Source organism: Tenrec ecaudatus, chromosome 15 (genome assembly GCF_050624435.1).
Source record: "Tenrec ecaudatus isolate mTenEca1 chromosome 15, mTenEca1.hap1, whole genome shotgun sequence".
Taxonomy (NCBI): Eukaryota; Metazoa; Chordata; class Mammalia; order Afrosoricida; family Tenrecidae; genus Tenrec; species Tenrec ecaudatus.
The window spans coordinates 23,638,924-23,660,456 of record NC_134544.1 but is presented as its reverse complement, the minus strand read 5'-3'; the positions used below and the strand labels follow the sequence as shown (position 1 = coordinate 23,660,456).

The 21,533-nt window shown below is 39.9% G+C and overlaps 1 protein-coding gene and 1 non-coding gene across 2 annotated transcripts in view; both read left to right on the top strand.

The window, feature by feature from the left end:
* The window catches only part of DCC (DCC netrin 1 receptor), an 824,140-nt gene that overhangs the window by 125,975 nt on the left and 676,632 nt on the right, over window positions 1-21,533 (top strand). The window contains exon 2 of the mRNA XM_075533227.1: window positions 20,961-21,245. Coding sequence (XP_075389342.1) covers window positions 20,961-21,245 — 285 coding nt within the window. The remainder of the gene's footprint in view (window positions 1-20,960; window positions 21,246-21,533) is intronic.
* On the top strand, window positions 12,015-12,121 carry LOC142428357 (U6 spliceosomal RNA). The gene has a single exon (XR_012780277.1). It is a non-coding gene; the product is annotated as a U6 spliceosomal RNA (small nuclear RNA).

Here is a 21,533-nt window from a genome sequence, read left to right as displayed (position 1 = left end):
GTCTAGGGTCTCTTCTATACTCCCTTTCCAGCAGTACTACACTTGTCCAAGGCATCTTTTCTTTATACTTTGATTACTATTAAGTTTCCCTCTGAGCTTCACTCTTTCACGATCACCTTCACGACCTCCAACCACTACTAACTTTCTTTATAGGCCATGGAATGATCTTCCCAGAAATGTAGTCCATGAGTCAGATTGCGCCACCCCCTCTCATTATCTTTCCATGGAATTGCCATAAAACCCTAACATACTGAGAAGGTAAAAGGGATCTGAATAAGGCACATGTGCCCATAGCTGGTGTCTATTCATTTGTCATGGCCTTTGTGTCTGCTGATTTTCAGAAACCTTGATCTCTCCATTTAGGTCTGCTTAACACTTCTTTTTTAAGTTCGTACATAATACGGTCAGGGAAGCTCATGAACCAGCTTAGAAGCAATCTCACTGCTGCTGCTCTCAGAACGGTGTAAGGACCCTGATACCTGATACCGGAAGCTTTCTGAAGCCTCATGTATCCCTACACACACACCTGTACCCCTCTCTGGCTGCTGCTGACGCTGGGGGGGTGAATGTATATCTCTCAAAGGTGGTCTGTTTCCTACCTTTCTGCTCAGTTCAGATAGCATATGATACAATGGGGTCCAGGAGAATGACTCACCCTGACTGAATTCCATGAGGAATGATTTCTGATTCCCAGCTTCCTCACGCTCTTTGACAACCCCTGCGTTCTGAGGAGTCAGTCCGTACAAATCCAAGTTGTCATCAGCTATCATGTCAGCCTTTGATGATGGACCTTTTCTCAGGTGATGTTTCACAAACTAAGTTATTCAGAGTAGTTTTTTTTTTCTTTTTGAACAACCCATTAATCAGGTCAAATGGGCTACTGTTGGGGAAGCTACCAAATTTAATTTTTAACGAATGTTTGCATTTGCTCAGGGTCTCGACTAGAAAAGGTACAAAGACGTGTAAGTTCAGTACTTCAGCAGACATATTTTGGCTTTCCATTGTTATTGTAAAAATACAGAGCATGTGACTGCATTTTATTAGCTTCAATTTTCTCCAAGGAGGCATTTTCAAATCAAAATGAAAATTATATAGATTTACCCATAGCCTTTAATCTGAATTATTATTTCTGCTGGGGTTCTTTACTTATAATTTCATAAAATGGATTTTGTGAGGAGGAAAAAGATACCGAAATTATGAGAGAGAAAGAGAGAGAGAAGGGAAAAAAAAACAACAAAAAGCAACCTGACTCCCTTTGATATATTGTATGTGGCTCTTAGCTATTATCAAATTAACACTTATCAATTATACATTTATAAATTAATCAAAGGCATAAATTCATATTACCTTTTCTGTTGCATCCTGGTATTAATATGGCTTCATTTAGAATTATCTTACTTTTCTGTTGTCTAAAAGTTTTTATTACAGGCCATAGTCACAGTGTTTAGTTTAAATTCATAGTGTGGCAAGTATACATATAACAAACTATATTGAGTCATTTCAACATTTGTTACTTGCACAATTCTGTATCATCACTCAGACATGATATGCTCGACAGGAAAACTAATCATTTATAATTGAGGGGGAAGGTCATCCCAAGTAAGTTGAGAATAAAATATATTGGCAAGTATTTCAATAGGACTCTTTTTAGCTGTGGGCTATATCTATCTTTTATGTTCTCATGTTGCTGTGCTATAGAGTTGATTTTGAATAATAATGAACCTATATGACAGATATACTTAAAGGGTTGCTTAGCCAATGGTTTTCAACCTTCCTAATGCCATGACCCATTATTTATTTATTTTAATCATTTTATTAGGGGTTCTTACAACTCTTGTTATAATCCACATATCACTTGTATCTGACATATTCATACATATATTCCATCATTCTTTTCTAGACATTTACTTTCCATTGAGCCCTTGGGATCAGCTCCTTTTTTTCCCCCCATTCCTCTTCCTACCCCTCCCCCAACCCTCATGGACTCTTGACAGACTGTAGATTGTTGACTATTTTCAAATCTCACACTGAATGCTATCCACCTTCCCCTCTGGTTTCTGTTGTTCTTCCCCCTGAATGGGTGTGTGTGGTTATGTGCCATTCATTGTGATTAGTCCCCCACTTCTTTCCCACCTCTCTCCCTCTTCCCCCTACCCTATTGGTATCTCTATTCCCAGTCCTGTTCCTAGGTTCCATGTGTTGTGAGTGTTATCACTTGCCTATACCTATGTATATGCTCCCATCTAGTCTAGATTGGTAGTGACCCTTTAATATGGTTCCTCATGTTGTGGTGACCCCAAAACATAAAATTATTTTCATTGCTACTTCATAATTATAATTTTGCTATTGTTATGAATTGGGCAACTCCTTTGAAAGGGTAATTTGACCCCCAAATGGGTCACGATCCACAGGTTGAGAACCGCTGATTTAGAGTATTCATATTTATAGGAGGAAACTAGCAGATCTGTTCTCTGGCAGTCATGGTTGGATTTTAACCTCTGACCTTTTGGTTATCAGCTGAGCACTTAAACATTGTGCAACTAGACCTGTTTACCTTATAGTGTCAAGTGTGCTTGACTCAGTCGCTACTACTGGTTATAAGAAAGAAAAACACTTGGATTGATAGAACATAATTTAATACTTTTGATAAAATACTCAACTACAAGTGTTAAATAACCTTTATTTGATAGAATTTTGTTCAGATATTTGATAATAATAGGATATTTTCTTGCTAAGATTTTTTCTGTGTAGGTGCATACCCAATAGTGGTTCTACATGGTGTCTTATTCAGTGAATTTATCATTATGATCTCAGACTTCTCTTGGAATTCCAAAATTTAGAATTATAAATAGTTTCTAGAGCATCACTATAAAACATAGTCTCTAAACAACACTATAAAATTTGTTACAAAACATAAAATAATGTAACACAGCCACAGGTTACTAGTTACTTATCCATTACTGTGAAGAATGGTGTTGTTACTTAAATCCAAATTGGCTTAGAATCACAGTGACCCATAGACCCATGCAAGACATGATCAAACTTTGCCGGGTCTAGTGCTATCTTCAAGACAGCTGGCATGTTTATGTCCATTGTTGTGAGAATACATACTTTGGGTGTCTTCCAGCACAGAGGTTCATTCTCTAGCGCTGTATTAGACAATATTCTAACGTAGAGAATTGTGAAGAGGAAGTTAATGTGATTATGTGCTCTGGCAGGAGAAAGATGAGGCTGTCTGCTTGACAGGCTGACCTTGACAGGCTGACCTTGACAGGCTGACCTTGACAGGCTGACCTTGGGTCACTATAATTTGGAAAGAACTCAATATCTAGGGGTTTGTTTGGAGATGGGTATACTCTGGTGGCAATGTGGTTCAGCTGAAAGGCTCATGGTTCAAACCCACTAGACTGCATGGGAATACGATGTGGCCATCTACTTCTGTAAAGGTGACAACCTTGGAAACCCTGTGAGACAAGTCTGATCTTAGAGGGTCACTCTAAGTTGAAAGCGACTTAACAGAAATGAGTCTATTTGTTTTGGTAATGTCTATTAGGGATTAATACAGCCATAGATTCTTACCCTCAGGAAGTTCTAATTCTTGTGTAGTAAAAGTTATCACACACGCTCTATGAGAAAATGAAAGAGCACCATATAAACACAAATCAAGTCCCTCTTATGTGGTAGTAAAAGAAGTTTTAGAGATACCTCAATTTTTCTCATCACTTAATTATTTACCATTTCGGAACAAATAATTTATGGTTTCACTATTTTTGCATGTGTTTTTCCATTGTCAAACAAAATATTTTATTTTTTGAACCTTGTACACCTGGAGAACTCCCATTCATTATTTTTTTTTCCTTCTATCAACAGTGTCTTTTTTTTAAACGTTTTATTAGGGGCTCATACAACTCTTATCATAATCCATACATATACATACATCAATTGTATAAAGCACATCCATACATTCCCTGCCCCAATCGTTCTCAAAGCTTTTGCTCTCCACTTAAGTCCTTTGCATCAGGTCCTCTTTTTTTCCCCCCTCCCTCCCCGCTCCTTCCTCCCTCATGTGCCCTTGGTAATTTATACATCATTATTTTGTCCTTTCTTGCCCTATCCGGAGTCTCCCTTCCCCCCCTTCTCTGCCGTCCCTCTCCCAGGGAGGAGGTCACATGTGGATCCTTGTAATCAGTTCCCCCTTTCCAACCCACTCACCTTCCACTCTCCCAGCATCGCCCCTCACACCCTTGGTCCTGAAGGTATCATCCACCCTGAATTCCCTGTGCCTCCAGCCTTCATATGTACCAGTGTACAACCTCTGCCCTATCCAGCCCTGCAAGGTAGAATTCGGATCATGGTAGTTGAGGGGAGGAAGCATCCAGGATCTGGTGGAAAGCTGTGTTCTTCATCGGTACTACCTCATACCCTGACTGACCCATCTGCTCTCTTAAACCCCTCTATGAGGGGATCTCCAGTGGCCGACACTTGGGCCTTGGGTCTCCACTCTGCACTTCTCCCTTCATTCAATATGGTATACACACATATATATACACACACATATATACACAAACACATATATATATACACATACATATATTCTTTTCTTTTTTTTTGCATGATGCCTTATACCTGGTCCCTTGGGCACCTCGTGATCGCACTGGCTGGTGTGCTTCTTCCATGTGGGCTTTTTTGCTTCTGAGCTAGATGGCTGCTTGCTCACCTTCAAGCCTTTAGGACCACAGACACTATCTCTTTTGATAGCCGGGCACCATCCGCTTTCTTCGCCACATTTGCTTATGCACCCATTTGTCTTCAGCGATCCTATCATGGAGGTGTGCAGCCAATGATATGATGATTTTTTTGTTCTTTGATGCCTGATAACTGATCCCTTTGGGACCACTCGATCACCCAGGCTGGTGTGTTCTTCCATGTGGGCTTTGTTGCTTCTGAGCTAGAGGGCCGCTTGTTTATCTTCAAGCCTTTAAGACCCCAGTCACTATCTCTTTTGATAGCCGGGCACCATCAGCTTTCTTCACCACATTTACTTGTTCACCCACTTTGGCTTCAGCAGTTGTGTCGGGAGAGTGAGCATCATAGAGTGCCAATTTAATAAACAAAAGTATTCATGCATTGAGGGAGTGCTTCAGCCACCTTAATATTAAACCTATAAATGTAGACACTTAGATCTATTTCCCCATCCTCATATATATGTTTGCATGTACATGTCTTTGTCTAGACCTCCATAAATGCCCCTTGATTCCCAGCTCCTTCCTCCATCTCCCTTAACTTTCCTCCTGTCCATTCATTATTTAAGCCCCAGTACATATTCCATGATTTCTGAAACACTTTCTTGATATTCCTTTTCCGGGGGGGGGAGGGGGGTCATTAAGGATTAATTACCCATCTTTGCACGTATCACATTGCATTGTTCTTATATATTTGCTATTCCATCTACACTATGAACTCTTTGAGGAAAGAAACTAGTATTGTACATCTTTGTATTCCTAGAGTAATTAGAAAGAAATTTGGCTCCTATTCAATCTCCAATGAATGTTAACCACTTGCCTTCCTGAGCGAATATCTGGAAAATTTCTAATGGTAACATATTGATAGGGGTACATGGCAATGCCATTAAGAGAACTCACAGATGTAGTTATAGGATGGTCACCATGACATTCTAACTCCAAGAGGAGGGAGATGGAAGAATGATGAGCTGATACCAAGGGCTCAAGTAGAAAGAAAATGTTTTGAAAATGATGATGGTAACATATGTACAAATGTGCTTGACACAATGGATGGATGTATGGATTGTGATAAGAGCTGTAAGAGTCCCCAATAAAATGATAAAGACAGAAAGAAAGAAAGAAAGAAAGAAAGAAAGAAAGAAAGAAAGAAAGAAAGAAAGAAAGAAAACAGTTTCAGAGAAGGATCCAGACTAAGACTGAGATTAGGAAGAAAAGACTTGACATCTGCTTCCAATAGTATCCAATAAAAACACCGTGAATCACAACAGAGAAACAACAACAAAAAAGAGTTGCCATATATACTCACCAAAAAATGTGCTGCAAACAGGTTCGACTTATACATGGGTCAGTGGTACCCCCAACGAGGTGTAACATCTCATGGATGGTTGCCATTTCTCCGCTGTTCATTCAAAACCCCACTGACACTGTAGGGCTTTGAATGTTTGTGTACTCACATCTAACCAATCAGAGCCATCCTATGATGTAGACGGTTCCAATTTGCAGAAGTACCTGTAGTAATTCACTTACACCAGCAGCTGAACTGGTAAGGATGTGGCTGTGGCTGCGCTCCATCTCTCCCCTCTTGTCTCTGTGTTAATTCACATCCTTCATTCCCCACCCTAGGCTTATACTCAAGTCAATCAGTTTTTCTGGTTTCCCAGGTAATAATTAGGTACCTTAGCTTATACTCGGGTAAGCTTATATTCAAGCATATACGGTAGTTCTTCCCTTATTCAAATAATCTGCTTGCCTATAGTTGAATATATGTTACAAGTGGGCCCCCATAAACAGCAGCCACCTTCACGCTCACTTGTCATGCATGCTGTGACTATTAAATATCTATAAGGAGATTTAAGTTGCATAGACAACCTGAATCTAAATTCTGTAATAATACTCATTACTCTTGATTATGAATCAGTCTCATATTTGTATGATATAGTTTATTAGTAGAGTTGTAGATATTTTAGAGAAGCTGTAGGTAAAAGCTATCCAGGTAAGCATCTCTTTATAAAGTCAATGTGCTCATGCACAGCTACTTGTGATTTTTGCCGCCTCTAATGTAGTGAAGGATCCATGGTGGGTATGCATAGGTCTGCTGACCGCAAGGTCCTGTCTGGGAAAGAAAGATGAGGCTTTCTGTTTCTGTAAAGCCTTTCAGCCTTGGAAATTGAAAAGGGCAATGCTATTCCACTCTATAGGGTTACTTTGAGTTGGAATTGACTTGATGGCTGTGAGTGAATGATGATGTACTGAACACGACGTTTAAATCATTAGCTAAGTTCCCATTTATACTTTTTGTAAGATAAGTTTCTTTTTAAAAGAAACCGATCAACTTTAGTCACTTTAATAAATGCCTATTAACCAAATTTTCTCCACTGATAGGTTTCTTTTTCAGGGACTATACCAAATGTACTTAATTAATCCCCTGGTATAATGCCATTAGCCTGTTTCTACTGTCCATTATTTTAAATATTGTTGGACTGAATAATTTCATACATCCAGCTTTGTTTTCCTTCACATATTCATGAATGGATTCCTGGAAATCAATTTCATAAATTTATTTCATAAATATTAAATCGATTTAAAAATTCATAAATTGTCCTTTTTTAATTTTAAGAAATCATTTTATTGGGGGCTCTCACAACAATCCTTACATCAATTGCATCAAGCACATTTGTTGTACAGTATTTTTAATAGACCTGTGAGGCTTAGCTATTGGAAATCGAATTGCATTTTCGGTGGTTTTCCTTATGCGAAAAGGCAGCAGATAGGAGTCTCTGGTGGTGCAAACAGTTAAACTGGCTGCTCCAGAGGCCTGCTGATCCGCTTCCAATTGGTCCCAGCCTTGTACCCTAGTGGAGCACTTGTGCTCTGCAACCTTGGGGCCACCAGGCGAGGACCCTGAACTCACAGGCAGTACTCAGGAACCAGAGGGCTGCATCTGGCTCATGGCCTCGGCTCGTGGGCGGTGGTGATAAGGCGTTTACCCAGCACATCATCAGCCATTCCCTCGGCCGGGAGGCTTGGTGGACTAGGCACAGCACAGACAAAAGCAGGCCAGCTATACCAAACAGCGCATCAGCGTCATTTTTCTTTCCCTTAAGAACTACCCATTTGGCCTGTAGGTCAAGTACCCAAATGACCACTCAGCCCAGGGCCAAATTCCTATTCAAAGTGTCATGCTTTCATATATATTTCTAGTTTTCATTTTAATGTTGTTTCTAAAGTATTAGGCAATCTTTGTTTTATTTTCAGTTTTTTTTATTACTAATGACACTTTTTCTGCATTGGAAGTTTATCTTTTCATGGATCAGGGAAATGGAAAATATTAAGGTGAAGAAATATAAGCAAACAGCTCCTAATCCTTTCACTTTTCATTTGCTTTCATACATGCGTGTAGGCAAACGAGGAGTTTCATCTATTACAAATGAAAAGCAGTTCCCACTAAGGAGGATTCTCCATCTAGAGCCTTTGATAAAACTGCCTCCCATATATATGTGTGTGTGTGTGTGTGTGTGTGTGTGTGTGTGTGTACCATAGTGAATGAAGGGGGAAGTGCAGAGTGGAGACCCGAGGCCCAAGTGTCAACCACTGGAGATCCCCTCATAGAGGGGTTTAGGAGAGGAGATTGGTCAGTCAGGGTGCGAGGTAGTACGGATGAAGAACACAGCTTTCCCCCAGATCCTGGGTGCTTCCTCCCCCCAACTACCATGATCCGAATTCTACCTTGTAGGACTGGATAGGGCAGAGGTTGTACACTGGTGCATATGGGAGCTAGAGGCACAGGGAATCCAGGGTGGATGATACCTTCAGGACCAGGGGTGTGAGGGGCGGTGCTGGGAGAGTAGAGAGTGAGTGGGTTGGAAAGGGGGAACCGATTACAAGGATCCACATGTTATCTCCTCCCTGGGAGATGGACAGCAGAGAAGGGTGGGGTTGGGAGGGAGACTCTGGATAGGGCAAGATATGACAAAATAACAATCTATAAATTATCAAGGGCTCATGAGGGAGGGGCAATTGGGGAGGGAGGGGAAAAAAAAGAGGATCTGATGCAAAGGGCTTAAGTGGAGAGCAAATGCTTTGAAAATGATTAGGGATGTACTTTATACAATTGATGTATGTATATGTATGGATTGTGATAAGAGCTGTATGAGCCCCTAATAAAATGTAAAAAACAAAAACAAAAGTGCCTCCCTTTTAACCCTTCAATGGATGATGGCATCATGGTTCAGAATCACACGGCAAGCTTGCAGGAAGTGCCGGCATGTGGGTAGAACACACCACGCAAGTGCAAGGAAGAAGTGGCAAAACTTTCTAAAATATTTATTTTCAATGGTCCTGGGTAACACATTGTATATAATAACTCTTGCACATGGACGGCAAGGCATACACATGCTGCTAAGAACTATTTCCCTGAAGTTGACTCTGAAGTTCACGAAATATTTATTGACCCTGAAGTTCATGAAAGATTTCAGTGGCCCAAGTCAACTACTGCTTGTCTCTTTCCTTGTCTCTATTCCAATTGCTGACCTAGTTTTTGCTGCTGCTCGATGCCCCCACATTGGCTCTGACTTGTAACCACCCCGTGTTCAACAGAAGGACGCACTACTCAGTCCCCGACCCTCGCCCCAAGGGTCGCTATGCTTAAGGCCACTGTTGTTGTCACTATGAAAATTTGTCTGGCTAAGAATATTCCTTTCCATTGACCCTCTTGGCAAGCATCACATCCTCATCAAAGGCCTGTCTTTCCTTAGATCATGTCCAAAATACACCAGATAAAGTCTCCCCACCCTTGCTTCTAAAGAGCTTCCTGGCTGCTGTACTTCTTCCCCACAGAAAAGATAGATGTGTTTGTCTTCGGGGGGCAGAGGGTGGGGGGGAGTACATACCATTTTCAATAATCTTCACCAACACTGTAATTCAAATGCATCAGTTACTTTCTGGTTTTCTTTCTTCTTCCCATTTGGTCTCGGAACCTATATATCTTTGTCTTTTTCAGGATAACATTTTACTTTTTTTTAATTTGTATTTTGAAATAATCCAGTCACCTTTTTAATTTGGCCATTTCTTCAATTCACTTTAGCTGCTCTATAGTAACAAATAAGTTTCAGAGTGACGACTAACAGCCCCTTTGGTCTTTATTTTCTTTCCCCGCTTTTTAATAGTCACATTCCTTCCTCATGTATGTTATTCTCATGTCCACCCACAGCTGGTCTCTAAGATTCCATGAATCAATTCAGGTATGGAAATTCTAAGTCTAAGGTTGCTTTTGTGACTCGTGTGGACTTGCTTTAGTTTTCGTCAGCATCAAACTGAACACAACCTACTTTTCTGATGATATTGAGTTTTTGTTATTTTTTCCACAGACATAGTCAATTTGATTCATGTGTATTATATCTGGTGATATCTGGATGTAAAATTTTATCATGTGGTCCCCAGTCATTTCTATCCCCAAGGCAATATTATCCAATTTGTTTTCAATTTTTAAATGCAGCCACCAGTGATTATCAATTCATCTTGATTATATATTTGATCAATTTCAGACTGAAGAAGTTGGCAGAATTCTTCAATTTCTTCATATTGAATGTAATGATTAGTGGGTAACGTTGAATATTATCTTTCTTGTAGATATATGGATGTCATCCTATCACACAGCATTGCACTTTAAGATGTACCTTGACATTTTTGTTTGATGATCAATCAATGCCACTATTTTCCAATTTTTTGTTCCGGTCATGATAAGTTATATTATTATCTGATCCTACATGCCAGTGCCAGTCCATTTGAGCTCACTAATACCTAGGGTGTTCACCTTTATGGGTTCTATTTCATTTTGATAACTTCCAGTTTTTAAAAATTCATACTTTGTATGTTACCCGGGCTTCTGTTATTAGTGGTGGTTGCTGCTTCATCTTCTTCCATGCAGGCATGCCATCTCAGCCATGATGGTCCTATGGTCATTGCTTCATCGGGGTCCTAGAGGTTGGCTCTCCTTTGAGCATGCTACTCTGCTCCAGGCATATGTTGAGTGTGTTTCAAGCTAAGTCCTATTCTTGTACTACATCAGGGAGTGCTCTACTGTTCTTCAGGAGATTCCTACTGGTTATTTTGTTCTGAAGTGGCCCACTTATTCCCTTCTTCCTTGTTTTATGTTAATCTGGAAGCTTTGCTGAAAGCTGTTTACCATGAGTGACTCTTAATATCTGAAATACCAATACCACAGTTTCCAGTATCACCTCAACATTCAAACCACTGAAGTACCACAAGCTGGCACAGACCTGTAGGAATTAATGAAGCATATTTTTAGAGTGAATTCAGAACAAGTCAGTGGCATACATGGTGTATCTGATGTCTGTCAACCATCTCCAGCACAAAGTGATTGAGACAGATCCACTTCTGGATCTGCTGGTCAACCAGCAACATTGATTTCTTCAAATGGGTCATCCTTTTGTAGTCTTTGCAAAGGTTTATATTGGCTGCCAGATGACTTGAGGGTGAGCTGAAGATGGACCATTTGAGAGAAATCTGTGTTATTCCAGGGAAAGGAAAACCAGTTAAGCAAGGATCCAACAATGCGGTCATTGTTGGCGGTGCTATTTTGCTAGTTGTAACACCTGGCAACTCCCCCCTGTCCCCATGTACAGAGCAGACCAGCACTCCCTAATATTGTCAAGGCTGTGGACTTTCAAAAGGACATCATAAGGCGTGATTTCCAGGGCAACGTTGAGTGGATTTGAACTGCAAGTCTGCCAGATAGTAGTCTAATATTTAACCATTTGTGGCATACAGGCAACCTTCTACAATGCTATTAGGTTAGATTATAAGACAAGAATTCAAATGGACTCTTCTTCATTGATAGACCATATAAATCCCCAAATGGCCCAGGGTTTCAGGTCTGATGTATATAAAGCTTTGGTTGCTTGAAGACTATAGACGACACAAATATGTCAGGGTATGTTATTATACCTGATGTGTTTCCCAAGGATGATTCTAAGAAAGACTTATAGGATGACTAATCTCGTTGGTTGTTTTTAGCCTAGCATCGAGTTCATTCTGTGTTGCGGAACTTGCAGAGGTGGACGGATATCTTTCTGAGATTTAATCAACTGGCCATGTGGATGACATAAGACCATGCATTAGGTGATTGTGCCTGGAACGCACAGGACACACTTACTAGACTCTTTTTCTCACACCTCCCCCCTCAACCACCTTGGAGTTTGGAATTGTGCCAATGACACTGAGGAAGTAAACTGGAGAAAAGAAGAAGAAGGAGTGCTCGCTTTGGCAGGATGTACCCTAAAATTGAAACGACGCAGACAAGATGAGCCTGGCCCCTGCACAAGGATGACATGCAAATTCGGGAAGTGTTCCATCTTTTGGTTAAAAAAAAGAATAAATGAATGAAAATGATAACTAGCAGAGCGAATTATCAGCAGATATTAGCTTGTAACAAATTCTCTGATCCCTTTATTGGCTTTTGAGCGGCTAAGAAGGTCTAACGCTGGAAAACTCTGGCTTGCTCCTACCGTCAGCTTATTGGAGAATTAAACAGGGGCCAAAAAGGTCTAGTGTGGGAAGGAAGGGAATTAAGGCTTTAATTTGGAGCAAACAAAACCTTTACAGCAGCTCTCTGCTGGCAGTTGTCAAATGAATATTACCACGGTGTTGAATATTTAGTAGTGAGTCTTGTTTCCAAACCCAGGGTCTGTCCCCCAATTGATAAGTCGCTTATATTAAGTGAGCTTTAATTGCTTAATAATTAGACCTTCCACAGGGGGAGATGGGGATACTGATAGTCTGCCAAGGAGGCTGGAGGAAAAAATCTGAGCAATATGCCATTTTCAGATTAAAATTTAAAAGGAAGAGCGGGTCTGTTCTGAGGTGGGCGATGCTGTGGCAGAAGGGGAGACTCCCTAGAGTCGATCTTGGCAAGACTTGTCCTGTGACATGGTTTATTTCCAGTTCTGCTTAAGAGTGGAAGTTATTTAGAATTAAATGCATTTGAGTGTACATGTGGACAGTATGGAACTTTTTGACAGACTGGTTCTGAGGGGAAGATTTTACTCCATCCATACTGTGTGGCCTGCCTGCATAGAAGGGTGGGCAAAGCCTCCAGAGGGGGGCTATTGTTCTCCTTATTTTAATTTGGAGAGCCTCACACTGTTGATGTCCCTGCAGATTTTACCACTTTCCATTCATTGCCATGGTGATTTTTTGCCTCATATTTTAGCATCACAATGTAAAGCCAAATGAAAAAAATATTTCCTGCCTTTGCTATTAACATGTCTACTGTCCTGGCAACAGAAAGCACGTGAGTTGTGCCTAATACAAGAGGAGATCTGAATTGGTCTGGGTGTGATGAATGGCTATAGTCGCTGACCTGGCCACCCCAGTTGGGTAAGGTCCAGTCCTGAGACCCTCTGATAACGTTGTTCCTGGGAATAGCTATTTAAAGAGAGGTTGCACAAATCCTTTTAAAACTATCTATCACTTGTCCACAATTTAAACTCTCGGGGCTGAGATAAAATGCTCATGGATGCCTTTCCCCACCAGCCCGTCTCTTTCCAAATCAAAAGCTTCACGTGTGTTTCATTTCTTTGGCTGAAAGGTGATCTTTCTCGTTTTCATTTCCCTCAGTGACACAGCTGTTTTCTCCATCTAAGCCTTCATACCTCTACAGTACATGTGGGAGGATAAAGCTCTCGGCTGTTTACTGAAATTTGGCCGTTAAAACCCAGCAGTCACTCCCTGGGATAAAGAGGGAGGAGCATGTTGCTCCTCCAAGTCAAACCCATGCCATCCGTCATGGAGTCTACCCTGGCTCATTTGAAAGCCGTATGGTTCTACACTGTCCTACAGGGTCCCTATGAGTAGGATTTGAATGCTATGAATTTGCTTTGATGTTTTAGTCTGAGTGGTGCAAATAGTTGCAGCACAGGCTGCTAAACAAAGGTTAGTTTAAATTTACTCAAAGGCATCTTGGAAGAAAGGCTTGACAGTCACCTTTCAGAAATTAGACACACCATTGGGCTGGTCCTATTCTGGCACAAGTGAGATATCCCTGAATGTGAATTGACTCGCTGGCAACTGCTTTTAATCATTGCTGTCCTTCTAGACTTCCCAATGCTATTGGCCTGGGGTATTTACTAAATTGCTACCATAGAATTGTAGTTTCTATTTTCTTAATATAATTTGCTAGGAAAGTAGATGCCTCGGACTGTGAAAACAAGTATTTAAGGTATATTGTTTGTGTGAGGCACCATGCAGCCAGGTCTGAGTCGTAGGGGTCTCTCGTACTGCAGGTTTACACCCTGCCTGCTCCTGTACCACCAATCCAGTTGTTCTTGTGCTTTAGCACATCGTTGTCCCCACTGTGCCAATCCAGGTTGTCTAGGATCTTTCTCTTTCTTGCTGACCTGCGTTAGCAAGCTGATATCCTTCTCCAAAGACTGGTCTTGCCTGAAAATTTGTCCAAATTACATTAAAGGAAGCTTTGCTAGCCTTCCTTCTGAGACGTATTCTGGCTATACTTCCTCTTAGACATGTGTGCTTGTTCATCTGTCAGCCCTTGACGTTCTCCATCAGTTTTGCCAACTCCGTAATTCACATGCATCCCTTCATCTGTATCCTCCCTCCCTCAGTGTGCAGCCTTCACGTGCATGCAGCGATGGGACACCCCGGCTGCAGACAGGGGCACCTGAGTCTCCAAAGGGACATCTTTGCTCTGCGACACTTTGGCAACAGTTCTGCAGAGTGTAACTTTACTCCCTGACTGCTGCTTCCATGACGGGCCCTGTGGATTCACGTAAAATGAAATTCGTGACAACCTCAGTATTCTCTGTTTACCAGGAAGTTGTCCGTGGCCCAGTTCTGAGGATTTTTTATTTCTTTACATTGATTTGTAATCCACACCGAAGGTGGTAATGTTCCATCGTCATCAATAGGTGGCTTTGGGTTTAAGGTTTTGGAAGACAATCATGCAAGTCCATTTGAATATATATTTTATTTTATATTGGTTCCACATAAAGTGGGGTCACTAATAATACTAACTTAAAAGGCTGTTCTGAAGATCAAGTGAGTTAATTATAAAAGGTATTTAGAATAAAACTAAGACCTTTGTAGAAGTCATCCAGCTAATGAAATGATGAAGCTGAGAGGTGACTCTTAGTGATCTGATATCCCAGTGTGCTCATAAACAGCATCCAAATTAAAACAGAGTGTAAGTGATGGAGATAACACTCAAACTCAATGATCAAAATCTGGATGTTTATAATGCTCTATTTCAACGTTTAGAGCCACCTAGAACTAAAGCATCTTTTTACTTTTCTTTTCCCCCATTTCCTTTAATTAGATATTTTATGTATTCTTTGAGCATAAAATGTAGATCAAGCACAGACTTCCATATGAACATTTTTTAGATATTTATTGGTGGCAGAGCTAACAAGATCACATTACCTGTAAGACAAAATTCAATATATGGGCACATTATTCCCAATAAGCTGGACTGAAAATTAGGGAGTGTGGGTTGACTGAGTACCTTAAGAGTTAATGTGGGTTTCAACTGGTAGATATGGTGAGTGATGATATTCTACTTTAAAGAAAATGCCATGACAATAAAATCAAGACAAAGACATAATTAGGGCACACACCAGTTTAATAAGTCTGAAAATTCTTTTGAAGGAGTTGCAGAAGATGAGTCAGAAGGAGTTTGTGTTGGACTCTTGGATCCTTCCTAAACAAAAGCGCTTGGTCCAGCAAGCGAGCTGTAGAACCACTGCAAGCTTTTCAGCCTTTGGTTTTTTGAGCAAAGGAAAATCTTGTAATGGTAGAGGAACACTAATCTCTTGATTCTACTTGGGATTGATTTGGGCAACAAAGAGATATGAAGACAGACCCTTTATGAATGCTTGTGATGGATCCGATGTAACGTAATGCGCCAGAACCTGTTTTTTTGCATGAGCAATCTTTTGTTGAGTAGGCAACTATTTTTCGTGAGGATCTCATTAAAATTGTACCTGTATTGCTCTATGAATGAAGCACAGGAATCGTTTGTATTTTTTAGAGCATTAAATGACTCTTCTGAAAATATTGTATTTCATTCTTATGAGTTACAGTGAGTTTAATGTTCATTACTAGGCACTCATACATATGCCTTGAAAATAAAGCCTTAAGTTAATAGCCTATAACTTCTTCGCCTTTTAAGAAGGCTGCTGGTTTGTTACACCACTGTGAGATATAAGTGCTAAAATTCAGCACAATATTGGGAGCACTAATTCAAGCTATATAGAGCCTCACAAACTTAAAATTGCGTTTTGATGTGTAGGATTACCTTGATAGACCCCCCAAAAGAGCCAAGAAAGCTACAAATTGTGTTTATAATTCCCTATTATGTCACTTAATCAAGTCTTGGAAACTTCTAAACATCGCATTGTTAAAATATAAGAAATGTGTTTTCCTTGCCTGTTCTGTATCAGAAGTTCCATGGAAAAGAAAGAATTATCAGAGTCCACACTGAGTAGTCCCATTCATTAATTAATATTCAATCTCATAACTCATGTATGATTCTTTCAGATAGATGAACTTACATAAGGGAACCAAGACTAGAGTAGCTACATGATTCCTTCATTTACTTTATTTTTTATTTTCTCTTCCAGAACCTTTTTGCAAATGTTAATTTCAATGCCATAGGTATTTAGATATAAAAACTTTACTATATGTGATCATAATTCTGATTTTATTTCCTTCTCCATAAAATTAGATATTAATATTCAAAAACTTAACAAAAGCCTTAAATTGTTTGAAAATATGATGGTATACATAAGGTTTACATTATCTGCCACCTACTCATTGTAGATTCACTTGTTCAGTACAAATAATTCCTTGTTGAACTCATGCTCACATCCCTATGTAAGCCAATCAGAAGTATCTGTATAGAATGTCTCTAAAATGGTCTCAAGACCCAAATCTTCACAAGTGAACTAATAAATAACATACTGATAAATAGAGACAGGGTGGAAGTTGTCATGGATTTTGTCTGGCTTGGATCCATAATTAATGTTCATAGAAGTAGCAGTTAATAGGTCAAACGATGCATTGCATTGGGTAACTGGTGTACAGGACCTCTTTAGATTACCGAAATGCACAGGTGTTACTTTGAAGACTAAGGTACACCTGACCCAGGCCATGGCATTTTCAACTGTTTCATAAACATGGGAAAGATGGATACTCACTAAAGAAGACCAATGAAGAATTGATTGTATCACTGAAAGGCAAAGCAATCTGTATTGGAAGAAGTACGGGCAGAGTGCCCCCTGAAGGCAAGGATGGTAAAGGTTGTTTTACAGACTTCATACATGTTATCAGGAAAGAGCAGTCCCTGGAAAAGGACATCATGCTTGGTAAAGTGAAGGGGCAGCTAAGAGAGGCAGTGGAGGCAACAATGGGCTCAGGTAAAGGAACACTTGGGAGGATGCGCAGGACCAGGCAGGAAACAGCTTTTGTTGTGAGTAAGATGGCTATGGGTTAGAACCGATTCAATGACACTGACCAACAACAGCAAGATTGCTCAGTAGACCCAGTCTACAAATTGTGCCTTGAACAAAGAACCATTGCACAGGTTAACTAATACCTTTGGGGTTCATTCAGTGGCAGTGCTGACGTTAGAGATTAGTTCTTCTAACTGATAGCTCCCCGAGAAGACTAGAAGTCGGGAAGGGGCTAGTGCTAGCTTCTAGATATATTGGTAGTGTTTTGTCAAACAAATAGATCCCTGGTTTCAGATATAGCACCTTAAAAATAGGAACCAGATAAAGAACTTCCGTAGTTATCTGGACATGATAGGTTTCATTTAATAAAATAAAACGTATAGCAACACTAATGTGTTTTGCATGGACTGCCTTTAATCCTTCTTACTGAACTACAGCCTAATGACTGCATTCCTGGGATGGCAGTGGTTGCTGTTGGGTGCCTTCTGGTCCGTTCTGACTCATAAAGACCTCGTGTGTAGCAGAAAGAAACACAGCCCAGTCCTGGGCCATCCTCACAATGATTCTTTTGTTTGAGCCCATTGCTGCTGCCACTGTGTCAGTGCATCTTGTTGAGGACCCTCTTCTTGTCTCCTGCCCTTCCACTCCACCAAATAGGATGTCCTTCTCCAGGGACTGGTCTCTTCTGGCAACATGTCCAAATATGTGAAACTAAGTCTCATCATCCTTGCTTCCCAGGAGCATTCTCCCTGAACTTCTTCCAAGAGAGATTTGTATTTTCGCTTGTCAGTCCAGTTCCTTCAATATTCTTCACCAGTACCACAATTCCAATGCATCCACTCTTCTTTATTCTTCCTTGTTCCCTGCCCAACTGCCCAGCTGCCCCAAGATCTCTCAGAAGCATTGCACAGCAAGGATGTTACTTTGAAGATTAGGGTGCACCTGACCCAAGCTATGGCATTTTCAATCACCTCTCCAGGATTATGAGTCTTCTTATATGTACTTGGCTTTAATTAGTAGTAACCTGGGGCAACTTATACTCATTATAAATGCTAGGTTGATGAAATTTCTTATTTTTGTCTGTGGATATAGCTATCTTGTGGTTCACGTAAAAACTCTAATCACAAAGTGACCTGAAATGTCTTCTTTTCCCCATGGAAGAAATCTACTCTACATCTATTGGTTGTCTTTCACTTTAAATTATTATGTTTTGATTCTTGCCATTTTGCCTCTGCTCTTTTGGCTCAAGCAAATTTTTTGCATTGTGGGGAAAATTAGATTTGTCAGAATTAATAGATCCAAAAATAAAACTATAAAAAATTAAAATTAAACAGGGTGGGCATTCTTAGTGCTTAAGACTGGATAAAAATATCAAAACTGCTTGATGCAATTTGAATCCGGTACAAGAATATTTTAACTTAGTAAAATTCTATAAGATAAAAATTATAGTAACATGAGGGTGAGATCCAGCATCACATCCAGACAGGTTCTAAGGAATGATTGTGTAATTGAAGGGAAAATATTAAGAGACAAGCAAACATTTGGCGGTGTTCACTCCACCAAGGCTTCCGGAACCAGATCTGAGCAGAGAAAGAGATTGTATTCTCACATCAACTTTTATGCTCTTGGGGATTGCAAGCACCCCCTAATTGCAGGTAACTACATATGTAACAAAGTAAGCAGCTGTACCCTAACCCTAAAGGTCCCTGAGTGCATTGGAGGAATGACCTAACACCAGTGTTGGGGGCAGGTAAGGAGAGTTACTGTCCCCTGAGCAGGGAGAGCAATTGCAACACATCTGCTCCTATTGATAAAGCTGCTGGACAGAAAGCAATCAGCACTGTGCATGTAAGAGGTAACTTTAAAGTAGCACTATAAATGGAGGATATTATGGGAATCAATATTAATTATGAGAATGTAATTGGGACTCATGTCTAATCTACAAGTGTGAAGGCCTCCCTTCACTGAGAGTCTTGGCCTTCCAGGCTTCTTAAAATATGAGAATAAAGAATTTATCTGCATTCACCTTCTTCCTGTTCCTCGATTTCCCATGCATAAACTTAGATGTGAACCAACAAGCTATTGAGTGAGCCAAGCGACAGTTTTTATTGGATATTTTTATCACTAAGTATAAAATAATTTTATGGTAAGATATTTTAAAATGTGTTTGTTTAAAATTTATATCAAATAAAAAGGTTTTATGAAAATTTAAAATTGAAATATTAAAAAACAAGATGAGTTGAGGAATTAAAATGACTTGATTGAAATAAGCCCCATATACAGAAATCATTCTATACATGATGATATGGTTCATAACTGTTTATTTATATTCATAAAAATAGAAAGTTTTATGATCATAAAAGAAGTATGATAAATATCTACCTGTTTTAAAATGTGGGTTCAGGAGGAAGACAGGATCAAAATATCTTTGGCCCATTCTCATCTACAATCTCTTGTATTTTCCTTCATTTCAAACTCACCGACTGGTAGAGCTGGCTCTGTGAGTTTCAGAGACTGTAATTCTCCGCTGGAGTTAAAACCAGAATGGCTGGTGGTTTCGATGCTGCCCTTGCAGCTAACAGCCCAACTTACAGCCTCAGAGGCATGGGTTCCTCCACTCTGAGAATATAATATTCAGTGATAACCAGGCATCTCCTTTTGTCTTGCCTATTTCATGTAAGCACCTCACTTTCACATAGATTATCTCATAGGAACATTATAGCGGTCATGGGAGTGAGATATCTCATTTTATAGGGGAAAGTGATGAAAATTTACAAAAGGATTTGTACCTAGTAGTTGACACAGACAGCGTAAGAGATGTTTTTCAAATGCTAATTTTAGGATATTTTAACTACCACAAACATGATTGATAATCACTACTGTTTACCTTTAGCTGCTAAGCCATGAAAGATTACTGTCTGTGACTGTCATTGGTAGCATGCAGGTCAACTTTCCTGAAAATATCTGAGGTTACGTCTAATAGCCAATTCTTTGTACACCAACCTGTCTTCATAGTCCTTTGTCCAAAGTCAGATCATTTTGCCTAGGATCAATATAGATAATCCTACCATTGGCAAGATTTCCATTACTAGAAAGGAATTATTCAAATTATTCAAAATAGTTTATGGGAAAATGGAATGAAAAATAATAGAATTTGTCCATCCATTGTTGGATATGCTAATCTTGATTATGCAGTTCTACTTCTGTGAGTTCAGTTTCCCCCACCTGGAAAATGATGGTGATCTTGCCAATTTGTTTATTTCACTGGATGGCTTTGTTAACAGATGACAACAAAATGATATCTTCTGGTGTTGTATAGCAAATTCTTTATCAAATTTTATTCATAAAATTTACTGTAGTGCCAGAAAGACTATTGAAGTTATGTAATGTAGAATGGAGGAAAGAAAGAGGAAATTTGAGAAAATGCTTTTAAAATAAAACAAACTCTAGAAAACAACAGTTTTCAACCTGTGGGTCTCAACCCCTTTGAGGGTTCATTGACCCTTTCACAGTGGTCGCCTGATTCACAACTGTGGCAAAATTATAGTTGAAGTAACCATGAAAATAATTGTATGGTTGGGGTCACTACAGCATGAGGAACTGTATGAAAGGGTCATGGCCTTAGGAAAGTTGAGAACCGCTGATTGAAAATATAATCTGCAGCTACTTTTATTGGTGAAGAATCTGCTTCATCCGACAGATTTACATCTCCTTCTTTGTTTTTCCCCTCCAGGACCACTGAGGTTCCTTTCGCAGACAGAATCTGTCACAGCCTTCATGGGAGACACTGTGCTACTAAAGTGTGAAGTCATTGGGGAGCCCATGCCAACAATACACTGGCAGAAGAACCAACAAGACCTGACTCCCAGCCCCAGTGACTCCCGAGTTGTGGTTTTGCCCTCTGGAGCATTGCAGATCAGCCGACTTCAGCTGGGGGACATTGGAATCTATCGCTGCTTAGCCCGGAATCCAGCCAGCTCAAGAACAGGCAATGAAGCAGAAGTCAGAATTCTATCAGGTACTCTTGGGCGTAAGATTCTATTCAATATGGCGTTCTCCAGAATAGTTTAAATATCATTTTTTCTTTAACATGGATAAGTATTATAAGTTTTCTCTTAAGTGTTGGCGTTGTTTTCGGTGTGTATATTTATTTGTTTTTCCCTTCTTACTGAAGCTTTAGATGACTGTGTGACTACTACCTTGATTGCTTTTCTATCTCTTCAGTTGACATTTCTGGGGACACAAATATCATTCCGTCTTTTTGGCTTCATGCATTGGTTCTTTTCTTAACTGAGTCCACTCATAT